A 27846-nucleotide genomic window follows, 5' to 3' on the forward strand; every position below is an offset into this window, starting at 1 on the left:
GGCCTTGATCCTCCAAATGAAGGGTTTTAGAGAGATCACAGCTTTCTGCTGCTCCGTCCGTGCCCCAGCCTCTGACAGAGGAAGGGAGCATCACAGGGCTGATTAACTCCCAGCAGAGGACAAGCCAACAAAAAGCCAAAACCCAAACCTACTGTAACCTCTTAAAATCTTTATTAATTTTTTTTCCTTTTTTTTTTTTTTTTTCCTTTCTCTTTCCTTTTTTCTTCTTTTAAATTCAATTAGCACATGCATAAAGTGTCAACAGTTTAGGGGTTCAGATGACATTTCTTGACCAAATGTAGTCACAAGCGGTTGCCTCGGGTCCATCCGGGTTTCCTCTCTGCCCTGTACGGAGGGAAGCTCGACACCATCCCTACCTGTCCGTCCTCGTGTCACCACAGGCAGAACCCACAACACTGGGGAGAAATACACTTGTTCACACGTAGCAACTGGGTAGGGGAGATAGATACGGGCAGCAACATCTACTCACGCCTACTGACTAAGTGCACACGGCCACGGAGCCCAGCAGGCAGCGAACGTCTCCTTCCCTGCCTCGGCTTCGGAGCGACCTGCAGCGGGTGAGTCTCCCTTGGGAAGGCGCCTGTCTGAGGAGATGGAGTCATCCTCCTGCTGTGGTTTAAAACCCGAGCCTTCTGCAGGAGCATTGGGGCAGCCCCGCTGATGCCGAGGTGTTCCTGTCCCCCTCTGTGCCAGCCCCGCAGAGCTGGAGCCCTGCTCCACAAAGAGCAGCCCAGTTCCTGGCTCCGGGCTCGGTGTGTGATCAGGTGGTGCCAAAAGGGGGGCAAAACTGCTTTTAAAGCGCTCATCTGGAGCCGGCTGCTCACCGGTGCTGTGTTTTGGGAGGGTTGGTGCCCCCGTGCTCCAGGAGGTCTCCTGAGCTCAGATTCTGGAGGGGTTTGGGGGTCCGAGGTGCCTTGATCTGCAGGGCACAGGGAACGATCCTCAGCTGCCTTCAATTCCCTCCAAAATAACTCTGCTGCAGCACCTGGCCTCGCCCAGAGGTGTCAGTGCCCCTGCTGGCTCGAAGGAGGATGGAAAGCCGGACTGAGATGGCTCCTGGCATTGTCCCTGCAGCCCTGGGCTGGGACAGCAGCAGCAGCAGCAGGAGAAGGAGGAGGAGGAGGAGGAAGGCTCTCCTGAACGCTTGCCCCATGACAGCAGCAACCCACAGCACGTGTGTGTGATGCCTTTGTCCCTCAGCACAGTGGTGACAGGCTCCGTCCCCTCCCCACACCTCCCGTGTCCCCTGGGCACCGCTCCCACACCTCCAGCCTGCCGCAGCAGCTCTCCCTGGGTCGGCCACGACCGGAGCGGAAGCCGCTCCCTAAGCGGGAGGAGGGACCCCAGAGGATCCCAGGGGATCCCAGGAAATCCCGTGGGGTCTGGGCAGCTCCAGGTTTCCAGCCCAGGTGAGCTGTGCCCGTTGCCAGCACAGCAGCACCACCCGCCCCGGGAGGCTCCCTCCGGGAAAGGCACTTTGTGTCATCAGGAGCTGCCCTGGCCCCGGGCTGTTCCCAGCAGGAATTCCGGATCCAAGCCCTCTCTGGGACGGGGCACAGCTGAAAGCAGAGGGGAGGAAGGTGCCAGCGCAGCTCAGCATCACCCCGAACTCACACCCTGCTGCAGATCCCCACAACAAGTCGGGCAGCCCCAAAATTAAGAAGGTCTGTGGAGGTGAGAAGCCATCAGCCCCAGGAGGTGCTGGAAATGCATTTTGAGGGAAAGGGTTTTGTTAATTTGTGGGGACTTGAGCAGGTTGGGTGGGACTTGGGGCAAGCTGGTCTCATGGAAGGTGGAAACCAGACTGCAAACCCAAACAGTTCTGGGACTCTGTGGTTTCCTTTCTTCACCTGATCTGCTCTGACCTGAGACCAAAAAAAAAAAAAAAAAACAACACCAGGAAGAGCAGCCCCATGTGTGGAAAAGTGGCCAGAACTACAGACAGAGCAGAAACACCTCAGTGTAAAGTGGAATTTGGAGGGGGAGCAGCGCGGGGGGCGTTGATGCTCACCGCTGTGATTTTTGGGGACCGGGCAGGGCTCTGCCAAAGCCGCTCCTGCTGCCAGCAGGAGACCACCAGCTCTCCACGGGCATCACAGGACTGCCCCCGGCTCCAAGCCCTCTCCCTTTTTAACACAAGGCTTTTGTGGCTTTTCCATGGCAAGAAGAGATTTTCCACGGAGTCAGCGATCCCAGCTGAGGCATCAGGATTGCACCAGCACCAGCAAGAGGTGAAAATCGATGGGATTTGAAACCCTTGAGCTGGGGAGGGGCCTCCAGGGAATAAAAAAGCACCTCCTGTAGTGGCATGAGCCCCTCTCCTCGCTGCACTGGGGGTGCTGTGATTATTGCTTTTCCTTAAACTCCGCTTCCCTGGGGTTTTTGGAAGCGGCACCTGCTTCATTCTGTGGCTGATTGACTGGGAAGCGTTGCTGTGTCTGACCTTCCCTCGAGGGCTGAGGGAAGGAAAGGGAACAATTAATTTATCCTCCTGGAAATCACGTGTGAGTTGTTTGTTTGCTTTTTAGTTTCCTGGCTTTTTCTTGTTTTGTTTGTTTGCTTATTTTTAGATTTATGTGGTTTTTAAAATTTTTTTTTATTTTTAGATTTCTCAACTGAGCTACCCCGAATCAAAGGGCAAATTTTAAACTGTCCACCTTCATGGTTTACTCACTGCAGTCTGTGGATCATGAATGGTCCAGAGGAGCTGCTGCCTTTTGACTGTTGAAATCCAGCAGAAACAGCTGTGGGTCAACACCCTTTCCCTCTCAGCACATTTTATCTTTCTTCTATTTGAGAATCAACACCAAAACCAAGGGGGTGCAAAAGCGGCTGAGGGATGCTTTGGGGCTGTCACCCACCGGGACAGACCCCAGGGAGGGCATCGGGGGAATGACAAACGTGCCAGAAATGCCCTGTGGGCACCTCCACCGCTCCCTGGCTGCACACAAGGTGAGGAGCCTCCCAGGGCAGAGCCTCTCTGACCCCGGTTCCTCCATCCTCACCTGCAGAAAGCTTCCCCTGGGACCTGCCTCAGCTCCTTCCTGCCGCAGCTGGATCCCACGCTGACCCCGAACGCAGATCGATTCCCCTCGCTGCCCTCCGTGGCTTTGCTCAGGGTTTGACCTGGCTGAGGTTTCTCCTGCTCAGGCTGACGTGAGCACAACCAACCTAAAACGCTGGGCTGGTTTCCTCCTGCCTCATTTCCTCCTCTCCGCGCTCCCAGCCTCGGACAGAACCGAGTGCTGGGGTTACCACTGAGCTGAAAACTCCCCCGGGAATTTCCACAGGGGGAAAAGTGTGCAGGGAAAGGCTCCTGTCACACACATTTGGGCTCACAAGAACCAGCGAGAGGTTTAATCCTGCTCCTGGGAAGAGGGAGGGGTTAGAGGATCCCTGCCGGGAGATGCCCAGGGGAGGGTGAAGCGCCAGCAGGGTCCTGTCGGTGTCTCAGACACCGATTTGGGTAATGTCTCATCAGCTCTGCCTTCGGGGGACATTTCCATGCAGCTCTTGCCTGGGGGTTTCCCTCAGCACCGGCCCTGCTGCAGGCTCTGCTCTGCCTGGTGGCACTGCCACCACCGCGTCCTCCCTTGGGGACATCCCATTGTCCCACCCTGCCCCTGGGCACAGCCCCGAGGCTTTGGGGCAAGCACCTCCTCCCTGCAGCTCCTAACGACGGAGGTTTGGCTCATTTATTCCCTCGGCTAGCAAAACACAGGCACATTTCTCACCCAGAGAAGGGGGAGCGTGAGAGAGAGGAGCCTGGAGAACCTGGGAGCAATCAGACTCGCACAGAAAACCAAACCCCTCCGATCCTCAAAAAGACTGAACTGCTTCGAAGCCCAGGTGTGGGTTTTAGGTGTCTGGAAGAGGATGTTTTCCAGAGGCTGCCACAGGGATTGCGGGTGGCCGGGTGGCTGCAGGGGGGCTCCCAGCACCGCTCCCACCCCGCCCGTGCTCATCCCACGGAGCACAGCTGGCGTGGGGGCTGCCAGAGGGCACAGGGAGCCCTGCAGGGACAAACCCAGCCTGGCTTGGCTCTCCTGGACGTGGCTCAGGCACTTCTGCGTGGGGGGCGAGGGGCAGGAGAGCCGCGGTGCTGTCACCAGCGGCTGTGGTGCTGCTCGGGGGTCACCGAGGGAAGGGACGACAGTCCTCAAGGTGCTGCCGCCCAGCCGAGGGGAAATGAACGGGGGAGTGGGCATCTGAGGCTTCTAAAGTGCAGTGCAGGTTACGTGGTCTTTGCTGTAGACTGTAAACTCCTCAGGACAGACTCCTTGCCCTTACTTTTATTTTATTTTATATTTTTTTTTTCTTTTTTAACCTGTAAAGTGACATTCCAGCTGAGAAAACCTTACCCCTAAATAACTACTACTACAGGAAAAGCAGGAATCTCAGTGAAAGGAACAGCCTGTGCTCCCCTTGCCAGCCTCCCATCATGGGCAGTGCTTCCCATGGCCACCCCCTGGCCCATCCACAAGGAAGTGGCGCCGAGTTCCTGCCAGATGGGGACCTCTGGAACGCGCCCTCCAAAAATGCCACCTCCAGTGCTACAACCTGCCTCCCTCCAAGCAAAACTTCCACCCGGCATTAAAGGGGTTAATTCAGGCTCGGGGGAGTCTGCAAAGCTTCTGTGCAGGCTGTTGGGTGTCTGGAAAGGGAGAGAGAGATGGAAAAGTGGCCGGGGGGGTGGGGAATTTGAGGGCTCTTCTGTGGAAAGAGCTCTCTGAAGAAGCCAAGCTCAGCCTGAAGTTTGTCACTGGAGTAAAACCTTCCCAAGATGAAACAGCTGCAGAAGCAGGAGCTCTGGTGGGATGGGGTGATTGCTCCTCTCTCAGTCCCTTCCCCGGGTGGGAAATTAATTAGAAATTGCCCAATCCAGCCTTCCTTCAGGCCACTGATCCTTTAAGAGCCACCAGCCAGCCCCAGCGGTCGCTCTGAGCCCGGGGGACACGGAGCGCGGTGCCAGGAGTGAGCACTGCAGGACTTCCACCAGCCCCCAGCAACCCGAGCAGGAGCAGCCGTCACACCTGCTGAGCCTTCCCCACGGGCACAGCGCGCCCTGGAAAGGCCCTTTTCAGATCAGCCTGGGACCTCCAAGAGGTTCCTGATGGACCTCAAGGATCACAGCCTTCCATCAGTATCTCCAAGGAGAACCACAATGGTTCATTTGCTGTTCCACTGGCTCCAGCCCAATCCATCTGTATGGACACTGGATGTTTCCTCCCTGCGCCGCTGACGGCCGTGTTTATTATTTTTAATCTATGCCCTTAAATTGGCAAGCAGGGAGAAGCAGATAAAATGGGAAAAGGGACTCTCTGGAGATCGGTTGGGCTCATTAAGTGTTTGGCACTCTGTGATCATCCCCTGGCAATGAAATGCCACTGCTATATTTTAGCAGGGAACACGATACCTCAATGTAGAGGAGAATCTCCTCAGCCCAATTCTGGGACTCTTGAGAGAGGAGAAATTCAATCATCTGTGACCTGGATTGCGTTTTTTAACGTCTGCCGAGCCAGATGAAATATTCAAATATTCACTTTTATACCAGCCCGCGTGAGGATTTGAGCGTTTCGGGTTGTGTAACACGGCGTGGCCTACTTTGGGGAGAACCTACAGGAAGAGGCACGTATGTACCAAACAGAGAGCGTGCAGCATGTGGGGCACACAGACAGCGTTAATTAGCGTGGCACAACCCAGCGGCTCCAGCCCGGAGCAGCCGAGGAATTGGTGTCACTTCAAAGGTCACCCGAGCAAAATCCAGGTGAACCTGCCTCAAATGGAGGTGGCCCGGCGTGGCCGAGTCCCTCAGGGGAAGGCACTGGGGATGGAAGGGCTCTCGGGGGATTGGGGCTCTCAGTGCCGCCGTGTGGCATTAACGCTCCGGCTCTGGAGGTCCTGGAGGTCTCTTCCCACCTGGATGATCCCTGCCTTGTGGTGTTTTGGGGAGGGGCTGGGAGAGCCACGGTCAGAGCAGAAATGGGTGTCCAAGCCCACCCTGAGGTTCCTGCTCCACCAGACACCTCTCTGGGATGAGGACGGGGGAATCCCACCCCTGCTACCGAGACAGCTGAGGGGTTTCCAGGCGGTTCTGGTCCCCGGAGGAGGAGGATGGTGACGGATGGCAGCGCTGGGAGGGCACGCTGCTGCTGGCTGGCCCCAGGCTTGTGTCATCGGGGGATTTCCTTCGGCGGAACAGGGTGGGTGACCACGTGCTGGGATGCCCGTGGGGACACGGTGCAAGGACGCAAAGACGTGAGGGAACGGGGGTGAGCCCTTCCTGCCCCCCTGGGGCTGCCAGCTGCGTACCTGCTCTGCAGATGTGGCCTGAGCACAGGGCAGGCAAGGCCTGGGTGACCTGAACACCCTTTAGGGTCCCCTCCTGGCAGCTGCCAGCCCCAGCACAGGTGCTGTGGGGTGACAGGGCAGTGACAGGGCCCAGGGACACTGCCACACGCCCGTGGAGCCCTGCCCCAGTTACCACGGCCCCACGTGACACACACACAAAGCAACTGGTGCATGACAAGAAGGGAGCCGAGCTTTTAGGGGCACTGGGCAGCTCTCCAGCTCCCACCAGGACTGGCTCAGCTCCGCAGAACTGGGACAGTCACGGAGCCAAGGGATGAGCCAGCCCTCGGTGTCCCTGAGCCCTTTTTCCCAGGGACTCCTCAGCTCTGCTGGGTCTCACAGTGACTCTGCAGCCCCTCGCCCTCTGCAACAGGTAAGAGCAGCTCCTCCAGCCCCTGCTATTTTCTCTCTCTCACAAAAGGTTACTGCTCCTCCTAAATTACCTGAATAAACCAAATTTCCCTGCACTTACAAACGGTTTTGTGATTGCATCTGCATTAAGGACGCTCCACCAGAAACACCACCTTAAGCGTTGCCCTGAATTTTTACACAGCTTCCTTCTGAACCTGCTCCAGGCCAAACAGCAGCTGCCCTCCCGAGAAAAGCAGGTCCTGGCCATCGCAGGGGCTCTCTGTAAAAAGCTCTTGCAGCCCTTTCCCTGCACCTCAGAGGGTCAACATCAGAATCAAGAGCTCTCAGCGAGCACCAGGAATTTCCTGGCCACCTGCAGGGCACGGTGTGTCCCTGCCCCCTCTGGTCCCTGCTGCTCCTGGGGTTTTGCAGATGAGTTATTCCATGTATCCTGTCCTTCTGCTGCTTCCTGCCTTGCCCTCTCCCACATCCCCAAATCCATTCTGCGCCCCTGCTCAAGCCCGCTCGGCGCCACGGCTCCCAGCCCGGCTGTGGAGGTGTGGAAGGTGTCACACCCAAGGGACAGGAGATCATTTTGTGCCACTCAGGAGCAGGGAGAGCTCCTGGGGGGCATTTCCCAGCAGCTGGGCAGAGGATTCACCACATCTGGCCATGAGGGGTCGGTCACTGGGGGCAAATGAGCAGATGTTTGGGACATTGCTCAACACCAGCATTTCCCAGGAAATTGGCAACCTGGCCTAGTGGAAGGGGTCCCTGCCCTCAGCCGGGGGTTGGAATGAGCCGCTCTTTATCCCAAACCATTTTGGGATTTTGCGAATGTAAGGATCAGCGTTTGGGTCTCAGCCATAGCCTCCCACCTCTTTTACAGGTCTGGCTGCTTCTCCAGAGTCAAAGCACTGCTGAAGTAACCATCTCCTTCAGGGATACTGGGGGAGGCAGGGAATTGGGCACAGAGCTCAGGCTTTCCCCATCCAGGGACTCGTGGTACGGGGGAGCACAAGGGTGGGTTTGGGACCATCCCACTGCCCAAGCCACAGCTGGTCCTGGCCTGTTTTCCACAGGTGGGGAACCTCTCCCAGCTCTCTGCAGGTTTTCACACCTGCCCGTGGTATTTCCAGTATTTCACACCCCTTTGCTCTGCCTTCCTCTGTGCCTCCTCCCTTTGTAGCTCAGTGGAAAGACTTCCACGGGTCACGCTCTGTTTTGATGGGTATTTTCAGTGCTGAAATAAAAGCCTGGTTACCCAGCACCTCCATCAGTGTCCGAACGTGGGACAGGGGACGGAGCAGGATCAGGCAGGGGGAATCAGCGCCTGGGTCTGAGCTGGTCTCAGCTGCACAGGCACAGTTTGTGGGGCTGCAAAGTGCACGCTGAGAGTTTACCTGAAAGCAGCAGATTGCCTGATTCACTTTTTCTCAAATAACACTGAAAGGGTGTCACGCTAAGGCCAGGGAGAGCTGGGCTTGGGGAATCTCCCTGGACACCTCTCCTGGGACCAGCCCAGACAAGGCTGTGTCTCCCTGCCAGCCTCGCCTTCCCCCTCTGCTCCTAGAAAACCAGCTCCGAGGGTGGATACAGCCTAAGGTCACCAGCACCCTGGGCTGCCCGTGCCACCTGCTCTAGTGGAAGGTGTCCCAGCTCTAGCTGGACTGGATGGCGCCTTCCAACCCAGAGCATTCCACGATTGTCCACGGAGCAACAACACAACGGTGTGACCGCTACTAAACATGGAGTGCTGCTCTGTAGGGAAGGGGGCTCCTGCCCCTTGGAGCTGCCTGACCCCAAAACCGCCAGCAGCAGAGTGTCCCCGAGCCCACAGGGCCACCCCGCGCTCCCCTGGTGGCACCAGCCGTGCAAACAAGGCTTCTTCTCCAGGAGCTTCTTGTTATCGCAATTAACATTTAGCTGGAAAAGCACTGCTGCCTCTGGGGCTCCCTCCTCTCTGCACACTCAGCGCCACTCTCCGGCCTTGCTCCAGGTGTAAATCTGGAGTAATCTTATTAACCTGCCTTCAGAGAATTTTGGAGGTCATTAACTGTGAAGGTGCTGCTAATTTCTGGTCTCACTGCCTCCGAGGCGTATCCTACCAGTGCTGCTGCTGCTGCTGCTGCCCGAAGGGTTTTGGACACGGTGTAAAAGCAAAGCTCCTGAGCGGGCGGGACCCCCCGCGCCCGCCGGCGGCGACGTTGGGGAAGGTGCCTATACACACCTGGAACGGAGCCGGGAGCTCCGAGCCAGCCCAGCCCGGCCCGGGGCCCCTCAGTCCGACCACTCGTTATCGTCCAGCTCGGAGTCGTCGTCGGACTCGCTGTACTCCACCGCGATCCGGCGCGACAGGATGGTCGCCACGTCGTTGCCCACGGGCTCTTTTTTGGCCTCTTGTTCCCACTGCTCCTGGACTTTCCGGAGTTGGATTCCTACAGGAAAAGGCGGGGGGAGGTTTTAGGGGGAGTGCACCCAATGTGCAGCACCCCTCCCCTGGTTATAAAGCATTGGCTGGGATAAGAGGGAAGCGCCCACTGCTGCCCTGGTGATGACAAAGTTATATGGGATAACGGGGTAGGATTGGCAGGGCAAGAGGGGATGGCTGTAAACTGACAGAGAGTAGGCTCAGGTTGGATGTCAGGAAGAGATTCTTCCCTGTGAGGATGGGCAGGCCCTGGCACAGGGTGCCCAGAGCAGCTGTGGATGCCCCTGGATCCCTGGCAGTGCCCAAGGCCAGGGTGGATGGGACTTGGAGCAACCTGGGATAGCGGAAAGTGTCCCTGCTCATGGCAGGGGGTGGAATGAGCTTTAAGCTTCCAACCCAGCCCATTCTAGGATTTTATGAATTTGCACAATTACAAAGCTGTATCACAGAATAAATCTCCTCCTCTGCTTCCACTCAGCCTGAAGATATTGAACCTTCCGGAAGGTTCAATTTACCGCTTGACCTGGAGATTTGCAGGGAAGGGAAACATGAGAGACCTCGGAGCGCTCCAGCCTGGGAGGAAGCCACGCACCTGAGAGCCGCCGGCGATCCACGGCGCTTCATCCCGCCTCCAACCGCGGATCCCCCACCTCTACACCGCATTCATTCCCACCATCCTCACCCACCACCCGGCCCCCGAGCGCTCATCCCGCCCTGGGTGCCTCCGTCTCCCGCAGCTCCGGCTCTCCCTCTCCCCGCGCTCCCTCACCCCTGCGGATGGCTGCCAGCAGGTCGCTCCGGGCGTCGCTCATGGGCATCAGCGGGATCTGCGGCTTCCGCGGCTCCGGCGCGGGCGGCGATGCGGAGTGCGCCGGCGATGCGGACACGGCCGGGGGCCCGGGCGGCGGCGGCGGCGGAGCCACCGGGGGCCCCATGGGGCCGCTCTGCGGCGGGGAGGCGGAGTAGGGCCCGGGGGGCGCCGGGGGCGGCGACGGGGCGTAGGACGGGGCTGCTGCCGAGGCGGGGGCCGGCGCGGGGGGGAGCCGAGATGGGGCTGTCGAAGGCGGTCTGCGCCGAAGGGATGACGGGCGGCGGCGGCGGTGGGGCCGGCGGCACGAAGTACTCGGCCATGGGCACGGGCTGCGGGCTGCAACGGGGGGCGCGGGGGTCAGAGCCGCGAGAACGGCGGAGAGGGGGGACGGGCCGAGTCAGGACGGACCCACGGGGATCATCCGGGCCGACCCCGGGCCCTGCACGGGGCCGTCCCGAGCGATCCCACCCTGTGCATCCCTGGGAGTTTGGTCCAAACGCTCCTGGGGCTCTGGCGGGTTTGGTGCTGTCACCGTTCCCTGGGAGCCTGCTCAGTGCCCCGCGAGCCTCTGAGGGAAAGATCTTTTCCTGATATCCAACCTAAAACTCCTCTGACACAGCTTCAGGCCGTTCCCTGGGGTCCTGCTGCTGGTCACCGCAGAGAAGTGATCAGCATCTGCCCCTCCGCTTCCCCTCAAGAATTTGTGGGCTGCAATGCCTCCCTTCAGTCTCCTCTTCTCCCTTAAGCACTCCTCACACGGCTTCTCCTCAACACCCTTCACCACCTTCACAGCCTCCTTTGGACACTCTCTAGTATCTCAAAGACTTTTTATATCGTGGTGCCCAAAACTGCCCCAAATATTCAAGGTGAGGATCAGAGCGGGACGATCTCCCACCTTGCCTGGCTGGTGATGTTGGGCTTGATGTCCTCTAGGGCACATCTGGCCCTCCTGGCTGCCAGAGCCAGGATGGCACCATCACCCATCCCAGCACCCACCATCCATGGCAGCACACATCCCAGCACCCATCACCCATCCCAGCACCCACCATCCATGGCAGCACACATCCCAGCACCCATCATCCATCCCAGCACCCATCACCCATCCCAGCATCCATCATCCATGGCAGCACGAATCCCAGCACCCATCACCCATCCCAGCACACATCACCCATCCCAGCACACATCACCCATCCCAGCATCCATCATCCATGGCAGCACACATCCCAGCACCCATCACCCATCCCAGCACCCATCACCCATCCCAGCATCCATCATCCATGGCAGCACCCATCATCCATCCCAGCACTCATCATCCATGGCAGCACCCATCCCAGCACCCATTATCCATCCCAGTACCCATCATCCATCCCAGCACCCGTCCCAGCACCCAGCTGGCTCTGCTCTGGCTTGGTTTGCTCTGAACCCCAACAAAAGCTCTGTCCCGGGGTCAGGATGGTGCCGGGGGGCTGCAGGTGGCCTGGGCTATGGGTCAGAGCAGGCACCACCCCAGTGGAAAACCCTCCATCCGCCCTGCCCCTTTATCCGGGGTGACGTTCCCCCAAAAGCGCTCCTGACTGATTTGGCCTCGATTCTCACCGGCAGTTTGGGACCGTGAAATCTGCAGAGGAGGTTTAGACTGGATATCAAGGGAAGATTCCCCCCTGCTCCATCCGCCCAGAAACGGGGGCTCAGACCCCCACCGAGCCTCCCTTCCCCCGGACGCCCCTCCAGCAGCGAGCTGGCCGAAGCTTTACCCGTAATCCTTGACGAGGTGGGGTCTGGGCCCGTTGAGGACGGCCTCGGCGGGCGGCGGCGCGTGGGGCTGCTGCAGGCGGGTCAGGCTGTTCTGCCGGCTGCCCGCGGCCGGCCGGAACACGTGCTCCGGGGGGTTGGTGGCCGCCAGCACCCCCTCCTTGTGCTCCGCCGCGGCCAGGTGCGCCGCCGGGGCCAGCAGCTGCGCCGGGTGGTTGGGGCTGGCCGGGTAGGAGTGGTCGGCGGCGTCCGAGGCGTAGGATCTGCAGCACGGGAAAAACCCCGCTGTCGTACTCCCGTACGCGCCCGGGGGCGAGGGAGTGGGAGCGTTTTGGGGTTCAGACAGCAAAACAAGGAAAGGCCGCGGAAACAGCGATGTACGAGACAGCGGAGTGAGAGCAGAGGGGAGGAGGACACGACAGAGCTGAAGCACTCTCTTCACATAGCTGCAAAACGGAAAGCGCTCCGGTTTTATCCCGATGCCAAGGTTTTATCCCGATGCCAAGGTTTTATCCCGGTGCCAAGGCTCCCTGAGGACCAGGGTGACACCCTGGGGACACCAGCTATCCATGAAGCTACCCCAGGCCTACGGCTGAGCACCCCGACCCCGCTGTGGGCAGCACGTCCCCCGCAACGACGGAGAGGAAGAGCAAAGCAAAGGAGAGCCGTGAGCTGAAGGTGTAGGAGGTAGAACCTGCCTATTATCTGGGGACAGTGATCCTTCCGATGACGCCATGTGATAGGGGGATGGTGAGAACCTGTTATCCGGCCGGAACTCTTTATCATACGCCATCATGTTCCACTCCAGGCGCCGGTTGCGGGCTTTCCTCACTTTCTTCACCTCCCGGGTGGAGTCCTCCACCAGCCGCTGCTCCTGCGGGAGCACAAAGTCATGGCTCCACCTCCAGCCTGGCTCCTCCGCACCAGGAGCAGGCCCTGGGGAGCATCACCCAGCCCTGTGAGATGCAGCCGGTGCAGGGGAGGAGAGCACGGAGGACGCACCAGGAGGTGGTTGCCCCCAGCACCCCCAGCTCCAGCCCCTTGTCGCCCAGCTGCCCCCACCCACCTTCTGCCTGCGCTTCTCCTTCCTCTTGTCTTCTGTCGCCTGCAGCATCTTCTCCTTCCACAAGTTGAAGAAGTAGGAGGGGTCGGTGTAGAATTTGAGGCCGTCCTTCTTGTCATCCCTGGGGGTTGGGAAAGGGGCACAGAAGGTCACCAGCCACAGGAGAAGACCCTCTGTTCCCCTTCCCAAGGGCTTTGGTGTGACCACAACCTCGAGCTGCTGCCCCAGCGCAAACACATCCAACACAGTGGTCACCACCTGCAGGGCGTGGATTCCAAGCACCCCGTGCCAGGGGGGTGGCAGCATCTTGGAACCCTGGGTGCTGAGAATTTCAGGCTTCCTGTTCCAGCAGGCACTGACCCCTGAGCAAGCACTGCATGGACGTGAGGCCGTGGAACAGCTTCCAAAATGGAGTGACAGCACTGGGATTGTGGGTGCGTGGTTTGAATAGAAGTGTGTGACAGCACAGGGTGAAAAACTTAAAGTTTAAGGGTTTAGAACACAGTAATATATATAAACCAAGATGGAGGATTTAGGGTGTAGGTTAAGTTCTTCTTTCACCTTCTTCTTCATGGGTTTGGGTGGTGCATTATAATTGGATGAAAAAGTCCACATGGTGGTTGGTTATTTGGCTAAAAGTAAAAATAATTTAGGTGTCATCTCATAATTGGACAATTTGTGCTTAAAAGGCCTTGGAAAGAGATAAAGACAGAGCCATTTTCTACCTTGTTAGCTAGAGCTCACAACTCGTGAGACTGTGCCATAGATAAGAATTAATAAACACCCGAGTCCAAACACGGAAACTGCATCTCCCGTGCATTAATCCCAGCTCTAAGAGAAGAAAAGAAGATAAGAAACCCACAGCAGCACAGCAGCTGGAGAAATCAGCTGCAGATGGAGGGTACACCTGATCCTTCTCATGGGAAGGGCCCCCTGGGAGCCCCAGGGAGCCGGGGCCCCGTACCTATAGGGTCCCATACCTATAAGGTCCCATATCTGTAGGGTCCTGTACCTGTAGGGTCCCATATCTGTAGGGTCCCATAACTATAGGGTCCCATATCTGTAGGGTCCCATATCTGTAGGGTCCCATACCTATAGGGTCCCATACCTATAGGGTCCCATATCTGTAGGGTCCCATATCTGTAGGGTCCCATATCTGTAGGGTCCCATACCTATAGGTCCCGTATCTGTAGGGTCCCATATCTGTAGGGTCCCATACCTATAGGGTCCTGTATCTGTAGGGTCCCATACCTATAGGGTCCTGTACCTGTAGGGTCCCATACCTATAGGGTCCCATACCTGTAGGGTCCTATATCTGTAGAGTCTCATACCTGTAGGGTCCCATACCTCCAGGACCCCATACCTGTAGGGTCCCATACCTATAAGGTCCCATACCTGTAGGGTCCCATATCTGTAGGGTCCCGTACTTGTAGGGTCCCATACCTATAGGGTCCTGTAACTGCAGGGCCCCGTACCTGCAGGGCCCTGTACATGTAGGGTCTCATACCTCCAGGACCCCGTACCTGTAGGGTCCCATAACTGTAGGGTCCCGTACCTGCAGGGCCCCGTACCTGTAGGGTGTGAGGATGTTGAGCGGCGGGGGTTTGTCGCAGCGCTGGTACATCTCCATCACCGGGTTGGGGATGGAGTTGCGGGACACCACCTGCTGGTTCTGCACCGTGGAGCTCTTGAAGGCTTTCCTCATGTTGATGTCCTGCAGCGAAACTGGGGGGCACAGCAAGGACAAGGGATGCAGGGGTGGCCTCAGCCCGCCGAGCGAGGCGTGGCGGGGGCGCGGTCCCGAGGGCGCGTCTGGGCATCACCCCGAAGCGGCCCCTCACCTTCCTCCACGGTGGAGTCCAGCTGCGTCACCTTGATGACCAGCAGGTCCACCCTCTCCTGCAGCGAGTTCATCCGCATGTAGAAGCTGTTGGCTTCGTTGAACAGCTCCCCGAAGATGTCCTCCGCGTGCCTGCCTGGTGGGGACACCGCGCCTGTCACCGCAGCGGGCGGCTGGCCCTGCTCAGCCCGCCCCCTGGGCCACCACCCGCCCCACGGCTCCGTGGGGTGCCTCGATTTCTGGGAGCCGAGCCTCATCCTCTCCCAAAGTGCTGCAGGGAGGCGGGGGAGCACAAAGGAGCACCCCCTTTCCAATGAGAGCAGCACCCACGGGAGCACAGAGCATTCACGGTGCCCCAAAGAGCTCTTGGATCCATCAGGACATGTCGGGCAGGGAAAGGAGCGTCACACAACGGGGAAATTCAGCCCTGGTAGAAACCAAGAGCAGGGCAGTGGGGACAGCGCCACAGCAGAGAGGATCTGCAATTTGGTTCACTTTATCAGGACTTTTCCTACTTCTCTCAGGGCATCCCTGCCACAGCTTATTTATTTAGGATTAGGGTTATTCCTATAATGGAGCTGAGTGAGGTGTCTAGCAGAGCACTGTCGACACCTGTAGGCTACAGCATCCATCCCATCCCATCCCATGGATCCCATCCCATCCCATCCCATCCCATCCCATCCCATGGATCCCATCCCATCCCATCCCATCCCATCCCATCCCATGGATCCCATCCCATCCCATCCCATCCCATCCCATCCCATCCCACCCCAGCCCATCCCATCCCATCCCATCCCAGCCCATCCCATCCCATCCCATCCCATCCCATCCCATCCCATCCATCCCATCCCATCCCATCCCATCCCATCCCATCCATCCCATCCCATCCCATCCCATCCCATCCATCCCATCCCATCCCATCCCATCCCATCCCCATCCCCTCCATCCCATCCCATCCCCATCCCATCCCACCCCATCCCATCCCATCCATCCCATCCCATCTATCCCACCCCATCCCATCCCATCCCATCCCATCCCATCCCATCCCATCCCATCCCATCCCATCCCCATCCCATCCCACCCCATCCCATCCCATCCATCCCATCCCATCCCATCCCACCCCATCCCACCCTATCCCATCCCATCCCATCCCAATCCCATCCCATCCCACCCCATCCCACCCTATCCCATCACCCCAGATCCTCACAGTTTCATCCAACCCCGAACAGTTCCCAGGAACAGAGGGATCACTTTTAAAACCCCACCAGGGCATTCACGAGCTCGGTCACCTTTGATTCCCTTTTCCCCTGGACTAGGAAGCCTGAGCAGAGGTGGGGTGCTGCTCGTGTGAGCCACTGCATTTCCAGCTGCTCCCTAAATCCTGGTTTTATTTCTTTGGGAGTATTTTAGAGCAGAATCTACTTCTGGAGGTGTGTAAAATAGCTTCTCTCTCTATTTCAAGTGGATATTCAGCATGAAATACGTTGCCCCCATTAAACTTCCACACCGGCATTTGCAGTGCTCTCATCTGCCCCTTTTCTGCTGAGATCAATCCCAGGGCAGGAAGCCAGCTGAGGATTTGGACCTTTGATAGGGACCTCTCTTCCTCAAAAAGCTCCACCTTTAAAAAGGATGGCGTGGAGTGTTTTAAATCTTCACCTGACCTCCCTATTTCTGGGGCTCCTGAAGGCTCTGTGTCCCCCACTGCACAGACCGGCGGTGAGAGGAAAATGTGTCTCAAGACGTCACCAAGGCCCCATTTTGAGCTCAGCCCTGAGCACCCTCCTGTTTTCAATTCCCCCTGAATTAGGGGTGGCTGCAGCCCACACAGCTCTCACACAACCCCTGTTTCTGTGTGTTTGGAGCTGATGGGAGCGACTCTGGCATCCAGTGCCATGTCAGTGCCATCCCAATCCATCCCAGTGCCATCCCAAGCCATCCCAATCCATCCCAATCCATCCCAGTGCCATCCCAATCCATCCCAGTGCCATCCCAATCCATCCCAATCCATCCCAATCCATCCCAATCCATCCCAATCCATCCCAATCCATCCCAGCGCCATCCCAATCCGTCCCAGTGCCATCCCAATCCATCCCAATCCATCCCAGTGCCATCCCAATCCATCCCAATCCATCCCAATCCATCCCAGTGCCATCCCAGTGCCATCCCAATCCATCCCAGTGCCATCCCAGTGCCACCCCAGTGCCGCCCCACACCGGGGTCGCCGCGCCAGGACTTACTGAGGCTGCCCAGCTGCTTGATGATGGCAGCCAGCGTGCTGTTGGTGACACACTCCAGCTCACTGGTCACCCCATCGGGAAGGGCCCCGCGGCACAGGTGCCGGGGCTCGATGTTCCTCTTCACCAGCGGCATGGCGAGCCCTCACGCCTCTCCCGGGAAAAAAAGGAGAAAGAAGAAAATAAATGAAAACGCACGAGAAACTTTCGGCCTGTTCCCCCCCACGCTCGCTCAGCTCTCTCCCCGGGGCGCGGCAGGACGGGTGCAGCAGGGTTTTCCGAGCGGGGGATGCTCTGGCGAGCACGCGGGCGCCAGGGTGGGGGTGAGGGCTTTGTCCCTACCTTGTGCCACCCTGTCCTTTCCCACTCCCTTCCCAGAGCTGTGCTCGACCCGGGAGCAAACTCCCGCTGCGCTGCAGCCCTTCAGCCGGCCCCGAAAAGCCTCATCCAGCCCAAAGAGAAGCAAGGAAGCGCCTGTAATGCCATTATTTCCAGCTCGCTGCAGGCTCTCCGGGGTTTTATTTGTGCACACGCTGCGCTGAGACAAGCTGCTGTGGTGGCCAGCTCATCCCGGTTCCCTGCATGGCCCCACGGCATCCCTGGGTGCCCCCATAACTCCTGTGTGTGTCCCCACAGCATTTTGGGTGTCCCCACGGCATCCCTGGGTGCCCCCATAACTCCTGTGTATGTCTCCACATAATTTTGGGTGCCCCCACAGCTGCTGTGTGTGCCCCCACAGCATTTTGGGTGTCCCCACAGCATTTCTGTGTGCCCCCACAGCTCCTGTGTGTGCCCCCACAGCATCCCTGGGCACCCCCACAGCATCCCTGGGTGCCCCCACAACACTTTTGGGTATCCCCACAGCATTTCTGGGTGCCCCCACAGCATTTCTGGGTGCTCCCATTGCACCTGTGTGTACCCCCACAGCTCCTGTGTGTGCCTCCACAGCATTTCTGGGTGCCCCCACAGCTCTTGTGTGTGTCCCCACAGCATTTTGGGTGCCCCCACAGCCTCTGTGTGTGTCCCCACAGCATTTTGGGTGCCCCCACAGCCTCTGTGTGTGTCCCCACAGCATTTTGGGTGCCCCCGCGGCATCCCTGGGTGCCCCCTGCTCCCCTGTCCCCCCCTGACGTGGGGATGGTTGATTTTCTGCAGGGTTTAAGGAGGTGCAGGGAGGTGCCCACACCCAAAGGCTCATCCCCACTGGGCACCCACGGGAGCTGCAGGGAAGGGCGAAGGACGGGTGCCACGGGGTGTGGGGTGCTGGGGACAGGGTACGCCGCTGGTGTGAAGGGTGGATGGTGGGAAAACAGGCTGGGAAAAGAGGCGGAAAAGGAGCATTTATTATCCACAGGGATGTCTGCTGGGAATGGGACACAGACACTGGGACTGGGACAGAGACACTGGGATTGGGACAGAGACACTGGGACTGGGACACAGACATTGGGACTGGGACTGGGACACTGGGATTGGGACACAGACACTGGGACTGGGACACAGACACTGGGACTGGGACACAGACACTGGGATTGGGACACAGACACTGGGAATGGGACACAGACACTGGGACTGGGACAGAGACACTGGGATTGGGACAGAGACACTGGGATTGGGACACAGACACTGGGACTGGGACACAGACACTGGGACTGGGACACAGACACTGGGATTGGGACACAGACACTGGGAATGGGACACAGACACTGGGATTGGGACACAGACACTGGGACTGGGATTGGGACTGGGACTGGGACTGGGACACAGACACAGACACTGGGATTGGGACTGGGACTGGGACACAGACACAGACACAGACACAGACACAGACACAGACACAGACACAGACACAGACACTGGGATTGGGACACAGACACTGGGACTGGGACACAGACACTGGGACTGGGACACAGACACTGGGACTGGGACACAGACACTGGGATTGGGACACAGACACTGGGATTGGGAATGGGACACTGACACTGGGATTGGGACTGGGACACTGACACTGGGATTGGGACACAGACACTGGGACTGGGACAGAGACACTGGGACAGGGACACAGACCCTGGGACAGAGACATGGACACTGGGATTGGGACTGGGACACGGACACTGGGATTAGGACTGGGACATGGACACAGCCCCTGGGACCGGGACAGGGCCAGGCAGCGACCCCACAGTCTCACACAAGGGGGTCTGAGGTTCCACCGGGCTCGGCTCAGCTCCCGAAGCAAAGGCAAACCTTTGGCTGGGGCTGATAAGGACCAGAGAGCCCCAGCAGCATTCCCAGAGAGCAGAATCTCCCATTTCACATCCCGAGCACTCCCCTAAGGGTCTCCCCATTTCACACCCGAGCACTCCCCTAAGGGTCTCCCCATTTCACATCCCGAGCACTCCCCGAAGAATCTCCGCATTTCACATCCCGAGCACTCCCTGCCCGCCCCAAATTTCCCAGGATTTTGGCAGCGAAGGAAAAGCGGCTCCCGTGAATGGCCGGGAGCGGAGCCGCCGGGTGCCGACAGCGGAGCCAGCGATCTGCAGAGTTCACATTTTTTGGCCCCGGGAGCGTTAGAGGGAACAGTTTCCCATTGATAGCGCCCGGCCAGTGCTCCCAGCAGCAGCAGCAGCAGCTCCTCCGCTGTTTTCAAATGCAAATCGAAGCTCCCCCCGTGAAGGAGCCCGAAGCCTTTCCCCAGGGCTGGGCTCTGCCCGGGGCACTCGGGGTGCCACGGGGAGAACCCGGGTCCCGAACCCTCCGCGGGGCCGTGCGGTGCTCCGGGCTCAGAGCAAACTGCGGTGCTTCCCAGAGTCACGGCTCACGGATGGGGTGTTGTCCCTGCCTCCCGAAACCCGAGATTCCTGCCAGCTGTTTGCTCCTCTGTGCCAGCCTTTGCCGGGGAGGCTCTGGGTGTCTGCTCTGCCCCCTTTCTGGGCACCCCCGAGCCCCCCAGGCTGTGCAAAGAGCCGAGCAACGCTGGCAGCTTCACCCCGAGCTGGTTTTATGTGTCAGCCCGAAATCTGCGCTCGGAGGCTGAGCCCTGGCACATCCCAGGGCTGCAGGGACTGCGGGGCACAGGGCAGAGCCCTTAACGAGCTGCCGGGGCCCAGCAATTAGAAACAGGGAACAAAGAGCCATTCTCAGCGTCCCTCTGGGCCATGGGACACAGCCACGGGCACCCGGGGCTTTTTGTCCCTGCACGGGGACCCGGGGGGAATCGGGGCCACCTGAGCCCACAGCCCCCTCGGGGACTTGGAGCAGAATGAAGGGGGAGAAAAAAAAAGGGATTTGTGGTTTGAAACTTCCCAGCAGGGACAGTTTGGAAGAGAGGCAGAGAGGGGGTGAGGGGTGTGATGGCAGCATTTGAGACTGTGCTGCGGGAGGGCATCCCTGGAGGAGGAAAATCCCTTTAATCTCACCCCAAAGGGGCCAAACGAGACTCAGAGCCTGCAGCAGCAGGAGGCAAAGAGGAGTTGGGCACATTTTTATGCAAGGACAGCGTGTAAAGGCAAGTTTGATCAAACCACAGGAGAAGCTGCTTCCAATCCCCCCAGTAATGGGGCACAGGGATCAGAACCCCTGGACAGCTCCTCCCTGTCAAGGGCTCTCTCAACCTGCTGCACCAACAGCGCCAAACCTCTGACTTGAGCCGTGAAATCCCGACGGCTCCCCTAAAACCTGCCACCTCTAGGCCTCTCCTGACCCATGGGACAGCAGGTCTCCGGGTGGGGATGGGCTGCACGCGGCTCCAGAGAGGCCAGTTTCATTTCTGTCCTCTTGCTCACACCCACCAAGGGGCTGCACACAAACCCCGAGCACTGACGGCCTGGCCAGAGCCTCAGAGAGGGCTGCTGAGCTGTGCCCAGCGCTGCTCCTGCTCCTGCTGGCATTCCAGGCCATTCCCAAGACTTCAAGGGGCTGATTTGGGGTGGCAAAATCTTTTTCCTCAGGCTCCCAAGGGCAGGGGTTGTCTGGGTGCAGGCTCTAGGATCATTTACATGGACTAAAACCTCTGGGATTTCGCTGTCTCCTGAGTGGAAGCCTGGAGCCCTCAGTGGGAGGTGGTGTCAGGATGCAGGAGGAGGAAAATGGGAGCCAGGAGCTCAGCAGGAATTTCTTGGAGGGTGAAGGCAGGAGAAATGGGACCAGCCAGGGGCTGGTTCATGTTCCAGGTGCACTGTGGGGATTCTCCCATCACTCAGCTTTTCCCTGAACTGGAAAGAGCCAACAGCTCTAAACCTTGTTCTGGGAGGCACTCACCAACTTGCCAGCTGCTTCCCAAACCCAGTGCTGGAGCTGGGAAGGGAGTCACATCCGAGCTGAGGCAGGGGAGGACACGAGACACAAGGGAGCTGTTTGTTGTGCCCTGAGATGCTGATTTCCCCCAAGGAACAAACTGCCAGCAGCATCCCGAACCCAGAGATGCTGGCAGCACCGAGCAGCGGCCCCTGGGAGTTCTGGGCTGCCCCGGTCCCTGCAGACCAGGCTGGGGATGAGATTTGCAGGGTGACCCCTCCAGCTGGCTCCTTCCAGATGTTACCCTTCACCTCAGCAGCCACCAACATCTGGCAGTTTAGACCCTTGGGGTCCACCAGGGCAGAAAAGCAGCTCTCACCTTGTAAGAGGGTCCAAAAAAAGGAGTTTTGTGTCCAGCCATCCCTCCTCACATTCTCTGTCAGAGCTTTTCACATGCCCTCAGCCCCTCCCTGTCCCCAAACCCACCCTCTCCCGCTGGGCTGTGATTCAGAGCCCTGCAGGCAGAGCCAAAGTGGCCCGAAGGACCAGCTGAGCTCTGGGTGGCCCTGCAAGGAGGGGACAGGCTGGTGGCCACAGATTGCTCTGGCGCTGGATAATTCCCGTGGCAGATTTTTGGGTTGGTCAGGTCTCAGCACCTGCAGCCCTGGAGCCCTGCTCCATGTCACATGAGAGAGGAGGGAGAAGTGTCCTGGCTCCCACCTTCTTTCACTGGGCTGTGCTGGAGCAGAAAACAATTTTGGGGTTCGTTTTTCCTGGGTGTTCCCTGCAGGAGAAACCTGGCGTGGGAGAGGAGGCACGGAAGAGATGAGCAGCACTGGTGGGAAGGATGTCCAGGCTGCACATCCAGGCAGCTCCGAGATTTCTGATGGAATTGGGGGGTGCATGGAGCAGCAGGAATGAGGGAAACCTCCTTCACTCTGTGTCAGACCACCGGGAAAAACCCCGAGCTCGGATTTGGGTGAAGTGTGCGGTGAAGCAAACGCCTCGAGCCTGGGAGTTGAGCTCAGCCCTGCACTAAGCTCAGTTCTAGGCCAAGCTTTGGGGCAGTTTGTTTGCTCAGCCCTTGCAGTCGAAGCTCTTTCCCGATTTGGGCTTCCCAGGATCCTCCTGAGCCCTGAGGAGCACCCACTGCCAGGAACCAGAGATTTTTGCAAGGCAGCAAATCTTTGGTCAGATTCCAGGAGGCAGAGTAGTGAAAAAAACAAGAGATACATTGAAAAATCTATTAACCTTGAAAAAAAAAAAAATTATAAGCAAATATTAAACAAACAAGAAGTGCCAGGTCTCACGGTGGCTGCTCAGGACCAGGGTTTGGCGCAGAATGCTTGGGATGGAGAGGTGGGAGAGGTGAGGAAGGGCTGGGAGCAGGAGGGAAGCACAAAGCAGTCCCAAAATTGTGAAAGGAGCAGCAAAACCTCTGAATCTGAAGTCAGGGAAAGGACAAGAGGCAGAGCCGACACTCATGGGGCTTGTAGGTGCCTGAAGGAGCCCGTCCCGTGGATTTGGCAGGGTGGATCTGGCACAGGAGAGGGCTGGGAAGGATCTGGGGGTGTGCGATGCTCTGAGCAGACAGAAATAGGAGCTGGGTGTGAAAGCAGCAGGTCCTCGAGGTGTGGATTTGCGGAGCTCTGTCGCAGCGCGGTGCAAACCAGCGTGGGACGGCTCGGAGAGCAACAGGACAAACCTGCAGAGGACACAGAGGCCACCAGCAGCCACCTCATGGTTGGGGGAGAACCCCTGGCTCGGGTGGCCCTGAACTCCTGCTTTCCTATGGGCCACGGGAGAGCAGAGCCGGTAGCCTACAGGGGCTGAAGGGGTTTTTTTTGTCTCCGGAGAAATTCAGGCAGGAAAAACCGTGCAGGCAGCTCTTTGTGGTGCAGGGAAAACCTGCCTGGGAGAGCCGGGCCAGACCTGCTGAGTTATTTACCTCCCACAAAATGGAGCGGGAGCCGCGCCGCACGGACCCGTGGCTCTAATTTACAAAATGCATCTGCCACCACCTCTTCATCTGTCGCCAGCCCGAGAGGCCGAGAGCACCCGGCAGGACAAACGTCAGCGCTCCCCGCGAAGGTGAGCAGCGCTCCGGAGCTGCCGTCCAAAGGTTCATTAAATAAATTAAAACCCGGCTGGATCCCAAGCGTTCCCCCGGCTCAAAATAAAGCAGAGGAGGGCGGGACCTCAGCCAGGGTAAATTGTCAGGGCGGCACTGAGGGCTGGTGGGCGTGGGAGAAGCGATGCCACTGCCTGCCCCTCTCTTGAGACCTCTGCATCCCAAAGGAGCCCGGCTTTACAGAGGGTCCGGGGCCCTGGAAAGGATCCCGGCCCCGCTGCAGGGTCAGCAAAGCAGCGGGTGCAAAACCCCGGGGTGTGGATGGTGTTTTTGTCCCCCACGCCCGGGATATCAGCCTGGGGAGCTGAAGGCTGTGAGCTCGCCGTGAAACGAGGGGAGAGGTCCCGGCCCCGCGGGGCGCAGAGGGACCTTTGCTGCCGGCCGGGAACAGATTTGGGTGGGGTTGGGGAAGGGCCAGGCCCTCCTGCCAAGGCTGTGCCGGGCCGGCCGTGGCTCCCTGGCCGGGCTGGAGCCGTGCCCTGTGTCCCAGCGGGCAGCGCTGCCCGCCTCTCCCCTGCCAGCCCCGGGAGCGAGCAGCGCGCAGCAAAGCCCGACACAGCCTCAAACCAGGGCTAAAAATGCTCCTCGGGAGCTCTAGCGGCGAATGCCGCCGCTGGCGGTTGGGTTGGGGTTTTTTTTCTCACCCCATTCCCACTGTGAAATGTTTCCGCTGCAGGAACTGAAGTGTCCCTAAACCCCAGCACCAGCCCGGCTTGGAGGATGAAAACAAAGCACCTGCCTCGTTACCCCGGGGTCAGGACGGAACCCTCGCCCTGCTGTGAGCCTGGTTTAGAGCAAACATCCTCCTGGAGGGGCTTTATCTGAACGATGTTTCTTTTAGAGTAGGTGAGAGCAAATTCTGTCAACCACAGAATCACAGGAGGGTTTGGGTTGGAAGGGACCTTAAAACTCATCCCATTCCACCCCCTTCCACTACCCCAGGCTGTTCCAAGCCCTTCCCAGCCTGGCCTTGGGCACTGCCAGGGATCCAGGGGCAGCCACAGCTGCTCTGGGCACCCTGTGCCAGGGCCTCAACACCCTCATAGCCAAGAATTTCTTCCTAACTTTTAATCCAAATCTCTCCTCTTTTGGTTCAAAACCAATCCCCACTGACCTATTGCTATTTCCACCTGTAAAAAGTCTTTCCTTCCTTTTGATAAACCCCCTTGAGGTACTGCAATGGGCTCCAAGATCTCTCCAGAACCTTCTCTTCTCCAGGCTGAGCAGCCCCATCTCTGGCAAGGGGATTTTCAGGCAGTAGCTTTCCTTGGGGTTTAGTTAACACGGAGTTTGGGTTCTGTTGTTGGATTTCTCAGAAACGGGGAGCCCCCAGTGTCCCCTGGCACGGGGCAGGCATGGAGCTGAGGGCCGCTTCTCCAGGTCCTTCCCATTCACCCCTTGGCTCTGTCTCTGCCACGGATAGAGATCAGAAAGTCCATATCCGTGCAAAATCCATGCAAAAAAAAAAAAAAGGACATCCATCCCCATATCCTAATGCTGGAGGGGGAAAGATGTGGTTGGAACTGTGCAGGAGCCTCCTCCATCACCCCACGGCTGCTCCACGGCCGGTTCCTGTGCCAGGAACGCCCGGGAGCAGCGGCACTGCCTTCATCTTCAGAGGAGTCAGGGGCTGTGGGAACACGGCACGGATCTCAGCTCTGCTTTGGCTGCAGAAGATCCCCGCCGGCCCAGGAATCATGTGTTGTTTTTAATGACTCTATCACCAAAGGAAAACCTTCAATGACAGCTTTTTTCCCCCCCCTTTTTGTGCCCAGCTCATTACCAGAAGGATCTCCCTCGCCCGCCGCCGGCTTGTGCGGGACGCTGCCGAACAAACCGGCCTTTTTCTCCCCGCTATAGAAGGCGCTTTGATAAACCGGGGAAACCCTCGGCCAGCAGCGAGGGGATTTCTGGAAAAGCGCTGCCGCCGCTGCCTTTGGGAACAGCCGCGGGATTGGCATCTCCAGCCGAGGAGCAGAGCTCTCCCAGCCGGCTCCCACCCGTGGGTTTTCCCGTCAGTGCTGGAAGCCCACCCTACAAAACTCCGGGCGGGTGTGGGCAAGGGGCGGCACATCCCAGCCTGGAGCTGGCTGCAGCCTGGCTGCTCAGAGACGTGCGGAATGCCGCGGCTCTCGCCCGCGGGGTGCAGCGAGGAGGGTGTCTTTTTGGATGAGCAGCTTTGAAAAAGGAGGGGGAAAAAAAAAAGAAAAAGAAAAAAAAAAACCCAAACCGTTCTTGCTTCGGTTTTTTTATTCCTTAACACTTCTGGCTCGAGGGCTGTTGTTCGTAACTTGTCAAGATCTTGGCATCGGCGGCTGATTTGTCATCCGCCATAAAATGGAGGATGAGCATCTTTGGTTCAGAACTGGGCCAAGGGAGACGACAGCTCAAAGCAAGATGTGCTTCATCTCCAGTTCTCACCGCGGGCTTCAGCTCCCGGCAAAAGGAGCGGACATTTGGGGTCTGAGCTGCATCACAGCGTTCTGGGGAAGAGCCCTTCCTTCTCCTGCTCCGCGTTTGCGACCGCGCAGCCCGGTGCACGTTAACCCTCTACCTGCCAGGGCTGTGCCGATGCTGCCATCACCCTGCCCTCCTCACCGAGCTCCGCAACCCGTCACCCCGGCAGCTACCGAGACACTCAAACACCGCCGAAACACCAAAATTTTTAAACGAGAAAACGATGCCAGCAACCTCTTTAAAAGCCAGGCGACGAGCCGCAGCGTGAGGGGTGTGCCTTGGCACGCCGAAGTTTGGGAGATGAATTATTAATGCTGCCGCTCCCGAGCAGCCCGCACAGCCCGGGGCTGCGCTCCTCTCCTCCGGCAGCGTGTCCGGCCGCTGGCTCCGCTAAAACCAGCCCGATGCGCGGGTGTTCCATCGCGCCACGAGGCAGCAAGGACTCGAGTTCGAGGCGATACAATTAAAGCTCCCTGCAAGTAGCTGAATCACTGAGCGTGGAGGCCCAGGCTCGGCACCTCCGAGGGGCTCTGGGACCACCTGAGGCTCTGCCCATGGGGGTGACCCGGCCTGGGAGGGGTCACCCAGGGGGCTCTGAACCCAGCGGCGCCCCAAATCCCTGGGAGGGCACCAGGATGGGGAGTGTGGGCCCACGCGTGACAGGTGACACCAGGTTGTGCCCTGCTCAGCGCTGTCCCCTCTGCGTCCCCAGCCTCGCACCGGCCTGCAGAGCCCCCCGGACCCCCCCAGCTCCCCAGTGATGAGCCCTGCTCTGCGCTGGCTGTGGGTGCACAGGCAGCCGTGGGCCCGGTTTATCCCCCGCGGTGATGTCAAGAGGAAGGATCCTCCCTCCCCAGCGTGGCGAGGATGACAGGCGAAGCCCCCCGCCCCCACCCCCGCCCCCACGCGAGGGTGCAGAGCAGCCTGGCCCCCTCCCTCTCCACGCAGGAATGCCGAGGGACGGCGCACAGCCCCCCTCCCCAGCGCAAGGGTGCAGAGAGGCCCGGAGCACCGCGGTGCGAACGTGCCAAGCGCTGCCGGGATCCCTCCTCCCCATCCCGGCCATGAGAGCAGCCCGACCCCCTCCCCTCCCTCCCCTCCCCTCCGGGAAAGGTGCAAAACCCGCAGGGTTCCACCCCCCCCCCCTCCCCCGGCCGTGGATAGCTGCGACGCGGAGGGACCCCCCCCCCCTCGCAGGGATGGAACCCAAAGCAGGGATGCGAAGGGATGGAGGACAGCCCCCCGCCCCCGGGCTCGGCTGCAAGGCTGGGGGGGATGCAGCAAAACGGGGATGCAGAGCGGCCATCCCCCCCCCCCCCCCGCACCCCTCCGCGAGGAGGAGAAGGGACGGAAGACCCCCCCCGGAAAGGGTGAAAAGGAATGGAGGATCCCCCCGAAAGGATGCAAAGGGATGGAGAAAGCCACCCCCCGCCGGAAAGATGTAAAGCAGCAGAGGATCAGCCACCCCCCACGCCAGGATGCAGAGCGGTGGGGGATCCCCTCCACGCAACGATGCCCCCCCCCCCCCCCCGGCCAAAAAAAAAGATGAAAAGATAAGGGAGACCCCCACAAAAATGCTGCAAAGCCCCCAACGCCCCTCCAAGGGATGTCCCCCCATGCGCGCTCACCCCTGGGGGCACAGGGACCCCCCCAATTTCCCTGCGCCGCGTCATTCCCGCATCCCCTGCGCTCACCTCCGCCGGGTCGGGGGGGGCCGGGCCCTGCCTCGGCGGGGCCGTGCGGGGCCGTGCGGGGCCGTGCGGGGCTGCGGCCGCCGCCGCCGCCGCTGCCCGCGCCCCGCGCCCCGCTCCGCTGGCGCTGCCCGCTCCGCTCCGCTCCGCTCCGCAGTGCGCGCACGGCGCATGTGCCCCCGCACCGCCCCCGCCCCGCTCCGCCCCGCACCGCCCGCCCGGGGCTCCCCGAGCGGCCGCGGCACCCCCGGAGCCGCCCTCACAACTTCTAATAAATGCCAGATTCCCCGCGGCTCTCCGGCCGTGAGCCGCGGGTCTGGAGCATCCCGCTGGAAATCCTTCCGCCGGCGCGGCGCGGCGCGGTGCGGAGCGGTGCGGAGGGGAGGCGATGCTCCGCTGGGAGGGGGAGGTTTGGGCAGCGTCTTCTCCAGGTGTGGAGGTGCCACCATCTTCCTCACGCTTCCCCTGTGCCCCGCG

The 27846-nt window shown here is 59.3% G+C and overlaps 1 protein-coding gene across 1 annotated transcript; it reads right to left on the bottom strand.

Moving 5' to 3' along the window:
* Positions 1–222: 222 nt before the first annotated feature.
* LOC120762077 (actin-binding protein WASF3-like) lies at positions 223–27417 on the bottom strand. The gene is given in 10 exon segments (XM_040084096.2): positions 223–9161; positions 9924–10194; positions 10196–10301; positions 11720–11980; positions 12416–12591; positions 12784–12901; positions 14352–14505; positions 14622–14756; positions 16861–17008; positions 27373–27417. Coding segments are annotated over 9 exon segments (1512 nt in total). The 5' UTR covers positions 16994–17008; positions 27373–27417; the 3' UTR covers positions 223–9003.
* Positions 27418–27846: the final 429 nt, after the last annotated feature.

Source organism: Hirundo rustica, chromosome 21 (genome assembly GCF_015227805.2).
Source record: "Hirundo rustica isolate bHirRus1 chromosome 21, bHirRus1.pri.v3, whole genome shotgun sequence".
Classification (NCBI taxonomy): Eukaryota; Metazoa; Chordata; class Aves; order Passeriformes; family Hirundinidae; genus Hirundo; species Hirundo rustica.